The sequence below is a fragment of the Neophocaena asiaeorientalis genome, unplaced genomic scaffold, assembly GCF_003031525.2.
Source record: "Neophocaena asiaeorientalis asiaeorientalis breed wild unplaced genomic scaffold, Neophocaena_asiaeorientalis_V1.1 scaffold134, whole genome shotgun sequence".
Taxonomy (NCBI): domain Eukaryota; kingdom Metazoa; phylum Chordata; class Mammalia; order Artiodactyla; family Phocoenidae; genus Neophocaena; species Neophocaena asiaeorientalis.
In genome coordinates this window covers 19021197-19031006 of record NW_020185339.1, presented here as the reverse complement: position 1 = coordinate 19031006, position 9810 = coordinate 19021197, and the positions used below count along the sequence as shown (strand labels likewise).

General features: G+C 33.8%; 1 protein-coding gene across 4 annotated transcripts in view; it reads left to right on the top strand.

The window, feature by feature from the left end:
- The window catches only part of MON2 (MON2 regulator of endosome-to-Golgi trafficking), a 121210-nt gene that overhangs the window by 71930 nt on the left and 39470 nt on the right, over nt 1–9810 (top strand). For all 4 annotated transcript variants that reach the window (XM_024736574.1, XM_024736573.1, XM_024736571.1 and 1 more), the window contains 2 exons: nt 3024–3317; nt 5412–5610. In XM_024736574.1, coding sequence (XP_024592342.1) covers nt 3024–3317; nt 5412–5610 — 493 coding nt within the window. The remainder of the gene's footprint in view (nt 1–3023; nt 3318–5411; nt 5611–9810) is intronic.

The window sequence follows — 9810 nt, the reverse complement described above, 5'->3', positions numbered from 1 at the left end:
AAAAGATACTTGATATGATTTCAGTTTTCTTAAATTTACCAAGGCTTGATTTGTGACCCAAGATATGATCTTTCCTGGGGAATGTTCCATGAGCACTTGAGAAGAAGCAGAGCACTTGCTTCTGCTGTCTCAAGGGTAACTGATTTTTAACGTTATTTTCATAGTAACATTTTTTTTTAATTGAAGTATAGTTGATTTACAATGTTGTGTTAATTTCTGCTGTATGGCAGAGTAATTCAGTTATACATATATATATATATATATATATATATATATACATTATCTTTTATATTCCTTTCCATTATGGTTTATCATAGGATATTGTGTATAGTTCCCTGTGCTATATACAGTAGGACCTTGTTGTTTATCAATTCTAAATAGTTTGTATCTGCTAACCCCAAACTCCTAATCCATCCATCCCTCACCCCTCTTCCCCTTGGCACCCACAAGTTTGTTCTTTATGTGTGTGAGTCTCTTTCTGTTTCATAGGTAGGTTCATTTGTATCGTATTTTATATTCCATATATAAGTGATATCATATGGTATTTTTCTTTCTCTTTCTGACAGTAGTAACATTTTTATGTACTACTTATTTAGGAAGTAAAGCTTCAATAAAGACTTTACCATTTACATAGTCCTGTAGTGTGTCAACACTGCTTAGTTAGGTGTTTAGGAGATAGCATATAATAGTGAGAGAGCCTAGACTGCGGAAACAGATATACATGTACTATTTTAATTCTGTCTGCATCTTGTTCATTGTTAAACTATTGACCTCTTGAGCCTCATTTCACTTATCGATTATAGAAATAATAAAATCTATGTTAAGGTATTGTTAATATTACATTAAACATGTAGAGAAGTAAACAGTATATATTTATTTAAAGGCAATTATTTAGAGTCTTTTAAATGCATATTATAATTCAGAAGTTTTTAAAGTCAAACTTAATGTTCCTTACAACTAGATAAGTTAATATTTTACAATTAAAAATGTAATCATGGGGGAAAACATAGGCATGTTGAGTATTTAATTGCTCCCAAAGGGTGGTTGGTTAATTCAGTGTTGATTAAATTACTGCTAGATATCATGTCCTTTATTTTACATTTATGTTCATAGGTATTGTATTCTCTTCATTTTTACAACTGATGTAATTCTCATTAATTCACATACCTTACTGTGGTTGACAGTGAACTCAATAAGACATGTTTGGAGATGTTAACTACTCTTGTATGAAATTACAAAATATTATTAAATGATAGTAAGGGATTGTTTAATAATTTTGTTAGGTTAATAATGGTATCATGGTTATGTTTTTTAAAGCCTTTTCTAGTAGAGATTATAAAATATAGGCATGAAGAAAATATGACAAAATGTTAACAATTGTTATATCTAGATGTGGTGGTTATATCAGTATATTGATATATTCTCCCTGCTTTTCTGTATGTTCTTGAAATTTTTCATATTAAACATTTTGTTTCTTTTTCATTTCTTTTAATTTTTACTGTGAAGTAAAGATACACCCAGACACCTCAGTACCCATCACCCAAGCCAGGAAATGGCACATCACCCTACTTAAGACCCTTCATATGCCCCTCTCAGATTGCACTGGTCTCCTCTGTCAAAGTCATTTGTACCCTGAAATTTCTGTTACTTGCTTCCCTGTTTTTCTTTATAGTTTTTATCACTTTATGCTTTTATACTTAAATAATATATTGTTTGCAGTTGCCTGTTTATGAAAGAGAATAAGTAGAATCATACTTTAATCTTCTGTTGTTTCTTTGCTCAACATGTATTTTTGAGATTCACTCCTGGTGATTTAATCATGCAGTATTTCATTGTATGATTATACCACAATTTAATGATCCAGTCTACCTTTGGTGAACATTTGGATTATTTCTTGGTCTTTGCAGTTATGAGCAATGCTGTCATAAAGATTCTTGCACTTGTCCAAGGAACTTTTTGAGGGCACATAGCCTACATTGGAATTGCTGGGTCTTTATGTATGTGCATGTTCAACTTTCTAGGTAGAACCAACTTGTTTTCTTTTTTCTTTTATTTATTGAGGTATAGTTGATTTATAATATTATATTAGTTTCAGGTATACAACATAGTGATTCAAAATTTTTATGATTATACTCCATTTAAAGTTATTATAGAATATTGGCTATATTCCCTGTGCTTTACAATATTTCCTTGTAGCTTGTTTATTTTATACATAGTAGTTTATACCTCTTAATCTCCTATTCCTATATTGTCCTTTCCCACTTCCATCTCCCCTCTAGTTTGTTCTGTATGAGTCTCTTTCTCTGTTGTTGTATTCATTTGTTTGAATCATCTTAGATTCTGCATATAAATGATAACATACAGTATTTGTCTTTCTTTGTCTGACTTATTTCGCTAACCATAATACCTTCCAGGTTCATCCCTGTTGTTGAAAAAGGCAAATTTTCATTCTTCTTTATGGCTGAGTAGTATTCCATCGTGTGTGTGTGTACGTGTATATATATATATAGAGAGAGAGATAGACAGATATACATATATATATATAATATATACAATCTATTTATTTACCTATCTAGCTACCACATCTTCTTTATCCATCTGTTGATGGGCACTTAGGTAACTCTATATCTTGGCTATTGTAAATAGTGCTGCTATGAACATTGGGGTGCATGTGTCTTTTCAAATTAGTGTTTTCATTTTTTCCAAATATTTATCTAGGAGTGGAATTTCTGGATCATATGGTAGTTCTATTTTTAGTTTTTTGAGGAGCCTCCATACTGTTTTCCACATTGACTGCACCAATTTTTTCAAATTATTAATGTTAGCACAAGATTGCTCCCTCAAATTCTGAAATCAGTTAGAGACACTTGACAGAAGAGGAGATATTTTCATTAAATCCATTCTACTAGAAAAGGAGTTTCTGAAATAATTGTTTTTTTAATTCTGAAAAAGTATGTGTTGCATATCTATGTGTTTAAAATAAAATCTATGAATAAATTGATATTTTCTCCTTTGCTTTTTAGTGGAATATTTCAGATTATTTTTTCCAAAGAGGAGAAACTATTGAAAAAGAATTAAATAACGAAGAAGCAGCACAGCAAAAGCAGGCAGAAGAGAAAGGAGTGGTTTTAAATCGGCCGTTCCACCCTGCACCACCGTTTGATTGTTTGTGGTTGTGTCTTTATGCAAAATTGGGTGAACTATGTGTGGACCCCCGTCCTGCTGTCAGGAAGAGTGCAGGGCAAACTCTATTTTCGACAATTGGTGCACATGGAACTTTATTACAGCCCTCAACATGGCACACTGTTATTTGGAAGGTACTGTAAAATAGCTTGAGTTATCAGTTCTTAATTGAGACATGCTTATATACTTTTTCAATTAAACTTGTTCATATTAATTAAAAAAATTTTTTTTTAATTTTTAGTTTTTTTATTGAAGTCTAGTTGATTTTAAATGTTGTTAGTTTCACTTTCACTGAATGTGATTCAGTTATACATATATATTCTTCCCCTGCATCGGCAGGGGGACTCTCAACCACTGCACCACCAGGGAAGCCCTCTTCCTATTAATTTTTAAAGAAGAGTTTCTGTCTATGCATTTGGCAAAACAGAAAATGTTAGCTTTGTCGTATTTTTAATTGCACCTCACATAGATCGGATTAAATACTAAAAGCCTCATCTTTTTATCTCTTTATCTCCTTTGCACTTCCCTCTCTCCTCGTTTTCCCCTGTGGTAATAGAACTAGTAGTTGCTAAACCACTACCTATAATTCAAATATAATATAGTCAAATGAAAATTTTCACCAGTAGTGAAATTTACTTGCAGACTCACCAAACAAAAACCACCTCCAATTTGTAAATTCCATGTTCGTTCATTAAATATGCAGTTTCATTTTTTTAATTTTTCAATTTTATCTTCTTTTTAAAATGTTCTTACAGAGTCAACAGCTTGTTAGTGAGCATCCCCTCTTTGCTAAAAGCTCTCTGTTTTTTGTTTAATCTGTTCCATTTTAATAAAATTCTATTTATAATCCTTCCATTGCTTTTGTGAATTTTTGAAATCAGCAAGTTTGTTGGTAGGCAAAATGGTAAACCTTCATTGTATTTAACAGTGTTTTCAGTTTAATAAAAAGACCCCAGAATGTCTTCTTAAAAAATTAATAATGTATGTTCCGTAATAAAAATAATTAAAAGCCCTGCTCCCCACTCCTATGTCTTCTGTTTTTTTTTTTTTTTTTTTTTTTTTTTTTTTTTTACTAGCTGCACCACGCGGCATGAGGGATGTCAGGGATCTAACCCGGGCCCCCTGCATTGGGAGAGTAGTCTTAACCACTGGACCACCAGTGAAGTCCCCTCTTGTGTCTTCTGTTTCAACTCTATCCCCTGGCTTCTCAGTTCACAAACATGCTGAAGAGTCCTTTACTGTTTTAAAAAACAAACTGATATTTTCTCTGCTTTCTGTTTTCTTTTCAGACAGCTTCATTGTTAATCTTGCTGCCTAAATCTCAATAATTTTTTTCTTTCTCACTTCCCCTGCATTCCCTTACCCCCTTGTAATTTGATATCCAGATTATTCTACTTCAGAGTATCTTAAACCTTAGCATGTGACAGAATCTCCTAGAGGACTTAATAAAGAACAAATTGCTTGAGCCACTGTCCCCAACCCTCTAGAGTTTCTGATTTCTTTCCCCTGGCGCAGGGACTGAGAATTTGCATGTCTGTGAAGCTCCTGGGTGATGCTGATGGTTCTGAGACCATATTTTTAGAACCACACAAATTGTTCATAGACTCTACAGGTAGTCTTCTAATTGCCAAGGCTCTTGCCCCATGCTCAATCCTTATCCTACTCGTTTTTTGTAGCATTTAATACTGCTGATTATTTTTTCCTTGAAATTTCTCTTCCTTTGGCTTGTGTTCCACAGCATGCGTGTGCTTCTCTACTCAATTTTTATTTTATTTTTTGGGCTCCTATTACTTCCTCTGATTCTACATTTTAAATGTAAACATTCCCCAAATCCCAACCGCCTCCTGCTTGATTTTTTTCAAGCACCTTCATCCAGTCCTGAAGTTTCAGCAGTAACCTCTGTCCAGATGTCACTCATAGTTATATATTTGCCTGGATCCCTCTCCTTAACTTCATTCCCTTCTTGTACATTACCCCCTAGGTGCTCCATTGGCACCTCAGCTCAGTAAGTCTTAGACAATAGTCTATCCAATTTATTTTAATTTTTCATATTCTATGACCTTAAGGATAAACTTAATATAAGGTTACCTCTGTTGGTCAGTTTCGTCTAATATATGGGGATTGATCAGAATGTCAGGTGTAATTCTTTGTAACAATGCCTAATTTTCTATGCTGTTACTTAAGCTGTGTTATCAATACTTTTTATATGCATTGTTATAAATATTTAGGTTCTCTTTCATCTATTGGACCGAGTTCGAGAGTCTTCTACCACTGCAGACAAAGAAAAGATTGAGTCCGGAGGTGGCAATATTCTCATTCATCATTCAAGGGACACAGCAGAGAAGCAATGGGCTGAGACATGGGTTTTAACATTGGCCGGAGTAGCAAGAATCTTCAACACTAGAAGATATTTACTGCAACCTTTAGGTAGATACACATTTTTTTTTTCTGAGTATACAAGTAATTAATGTTAAAGGAAATTTGGAAAATACAGGAGATTCTTTAAAGTTCATATACAATGCTACTTTCCAAGAATAATCCATCTTAACTGCCAGTCTTTGTGTTATGTGTGGTGTGTGCATGAGCATGCACGTTTGCATTCATTTCACTGAGAAAATATGTAATGTGCACCTACTGCGGGTGAGTCTCTAGGGGATGCGATGTCCTTGCTATTTCATGGGTATGAGGGAAGAACTGTAATTACATAAATAAATACAAAATTGCTACAATGATCAGTGCTAAAAGGAGCTTATAGTAGATTGTGTGCTTATAATAGATATTCGACCAGGCCAGTGAGGTATGTGTAGGCTTCCCTGAGAAAGCAATATTTTATCTGCATAGTAGTTCATCGGGCAAGGGCAGGAGGAACTGGGAAGAGCCTTACAGGCAGAGAGAATGTGTAAAAGAGATGGGAGAAGATTGAGGAGATGGGGATGGTGAGGACCCTGGCATGTTTGAAGGTCTGGAATGAAGAGAACACAGAAAAGTGTAATTCCACATCAGGTTGTAGAGGTAGAGAGAGGCCAGAGCATGGAACACTTTGCAGGTTATGTTCAAAAGTTAAGACTTTATTCTAAGAGCACTGGAAGGTTTTAATCCATGATGTGATGTGATCAGATATGCAGTTCAGAAATATCACTTCAGATGGTATGTGTGGAATGGAATGGCCACAAAGAATGGTAGGATACTGTTAGACTGGTGAGGAAACTTGGTGGTGTAGATCAGTGCCTCTCAACCAGGGCCAATTTTGCCCAACCTACTCCCTCCCCCCACAGGATATTTGACAATGTCTGGAGACAGTTTTGGTTGTCACAACTGGGGAAGGACATGCACTACTGGCTTCTGGGGGGAGTAACAGCCAGGGATGCTGCTACATATCTTACAATGCACAGGATAGCCCCTACAACAAAGAGTTATCCAACCCAAAATGTCAGTAGTATTGAGATTGAGAAACTCTGGTGTAGATTATAATAACTTCCTTCAATTCTGGTGGTAGGGCTGGGAGTGGTTGAGAAAAGTGAACAGAAGTACTTTTGTACATAATTGTGAACAAGTACATATTATTTTTTTAATTTATTATTTTATGGTTGGCTTTCCCCCCCATTATGTTAAAGCATAAGCATATTTACTCTTTTCGTGGGCATTTTTGTGTGGTGTTCATCATGTACACTTTAGGGCTCTCTCTATTTTATATATACATATATATATACATATATATATATAATGTACATACATATACATTTTAAATCTTAGTTTTTTGTTTTCATGTAAAATTTACATATAATGAAATGTGCCAATCTTAACTGTATGTTTGCTGAGTTTTGACAAATAAGCATCGTTTTTAATACCTCTGTGATAGTTACTTTATCTTAAAAGCTAAGAACTAATAGATTTAGATTTTTTTAAATGAAGACATGATGCAGTTCATGTAGCTTTGATGATTTTTTATAATTTGAACACTAGGAAATGGTTTTTATTATTTTAGAATAAGATGGTGTCAGGGTGATGCTCATAGAATGGTTCAGAAGTGTTCCTTCCTCTGCAGTTTTTTTTGAGTAGTTTGAGAAGGATAGGTGTTAACTCTTCTCTAAATGTTTGGTAGAATTCACCTATGAAGCCATCTGGTCCTAGATGTTTGTTCATTGGAGTTTTTAAATTACTGATTCAATTTCATAACCAATAATTGTTCATATTTTCTGTTTCTTCCTGGTTCAGTCTTGGGAGATTCTTTCAAAGAATTTGTCCATTTCTTCTAGGTTGTCCATTTTATTGGTGTATAGTTGTTCATAGAAGTCTCTTATGATTCTTTGTATTTCTGTGGTGTCAGTTGTAACTTCTTCTTTTTCATTTCTGATTTTATTGATTTGGGCCCTCTCCCTTTTTTTCTTGATGAGTCTGGCTGAAGGTTTGTCAATTTGGTTTATCTTTTCAAAGAAGCAGATTTTAGTTTCATTGATCTTTTCTATTGTTGTTTTAGTCTCTATTTCATTTATTTCTGCTCTGATCTTTATGATTTCTTTCCTTCTACTAACTTTGGGTTTTGTTCTTTTTTCTCTAGTTCCCTTAGGTGTAAAGTTAGGTTGTTCATTTGAGATTTTTCTTATTTCCTGAAGTAAGCTCGTATTGCTATAAACTTTCCTATTAGAACTGCTTTTGCTGGCGTCCCAAAGGTTTTGGATCATTGTATTTTCATTTTCATTTGTCTCTAGGTATTTTTTGATTTCCTCTTTGATTTCTTCAGTGATCCATTGGCTGTTTAGTAGCATATTGTTTAGCCTCCACATGTTTGTGGTTTTTTGCAGTTTTTTTCTTGTAGTTGAAAATTTTGCCATTTGCAGCAACATGGGTAGACTTGCAGGACATTATGCTAAGTGAAGTAAGTCAGACAGAGAAAGACAAATACTGATATGATATCACTTCTATGTAGAATCTAAAAAATAAAACAAACTAGTGAATATAACAAAAAAGAAGCAGACTCACAGATACAGAGAACAAACTAGTGGTTACCAGTGGGGACAGGGGGCAAGTGGGGCAATACAAGGGTGGGGGACTGGAAGCTGCAAACTATTGGATATAAGATAGGCTGCAAGGATGTATTTTACAACACTGGAATATAGCCAGTATTTTGTAATAATTGTAAATAGAGTGTAACCTTTAAAAATTGTATAAAAATTTTTAAAAATATTTTTAAATAATGCGGTTCATATTTTTAACATAACCACGTGCAATATTTAATTATACCTAGTCTTTTAGAAAGAAGACTTCTTCCTAGACATAGAATATATTAATGAAAGAATTACTGGGTTTTTTCCTAACTATGGCATGGAATATTCTAAATCTGAGACTTGGTCACCATTCTGGTGGGGAAACGTAACGTTTCATCTGACTTTTGGACTGGAATGGCAACAAGCAGAAGTATTTTGTTTTGTTGTTTTGATAGTTTTTAGACAAAAATTTTTTAAACTCTTTGAACAGTTTACTGAAAAATCTGTTTTTTATTGTATGTAATTTATACTTCAATTTTTTTTTTTTAAAGTATGGAGAGGAAGAGGCATATAACTGGGCAAGTGTTATCATTTATCCTGTAAAGGCAGAGCAATACTTACTGTTTTATACCAGACTCAGTTCCAGCTTTCCAATTAACTGAATGCTTCCTCAGTCATATGGGTTTATCCCTTCTTGAAAAAACATCTAGTCTTTGATAGCTTTTGTGAAGTGAAATTCTTTAAACCTCGATTATCTCTATTTCATAGCCTACTTAATGTTATCCTTTGCAGAATGTCAGTTCCTCTGATTTTTGCATTATTTAAATACAAATAGGTGGGTAATAATCCATGCTACTAACAAAGCCATTGGGCTAGATGTCTGTAGGAACAAGATCATTTTTTGCTGGGCTTTATAGGAACAAACCACACCAGGCCATAGAGAGTTTCATTATAAACGTGCTTAGTTGGCCACAGGAGTAGAGCAAGAGATTGAATTGATTAGTGGAAACAACAGCTACCATTCAGCCCATGTTCTGCTGATGGTAGATCAGTCGACTCGGTTTTACATGGGAGAAATAAATTTAGACTCATTGTAAAAGGACAGTCTAATCTTTATGGTGCATTTTCTCCTGGCAACTCACTGATGGGGGAAAAATGTTTAAGAAAATTCCACAACTGTAAAATTATTTAAATATGAAAACCAAAGTGTAAAGTTAAGATTTTTATGGAGTATGATTTACAGTTTATTTTAAACATTTAGACAGATAAAAAAACGTGTATCATTCTGTTTTAACTTTTCCAATATGCTTAAGAATGGGAACATCTTACTTAATCATTAATAAAGGTAGATGGATAGACTGAAGATGTTACTGAAAAGTTTTTGTTTTCACCCTCTTAAGTTTTTATTCTGTTCTCCTTAGGCAGAAGTACTAGAATAGAAACATGTATACATACATTTACAGAGTTTTATTTTTAAGACCAAAACCTTGTTTGATATACTCATTATCCTCTTCTTGATGCTGTTTGTTCCTGTAGCTGACAAAAATTTTTTACTGGGTTTTTGGGTTGTAATGATTTTAATTCACATTGTTAGTACCTTAGCGTATTTTTTCTAGTTCTATAGGAATTTAAGCAGAAAAAT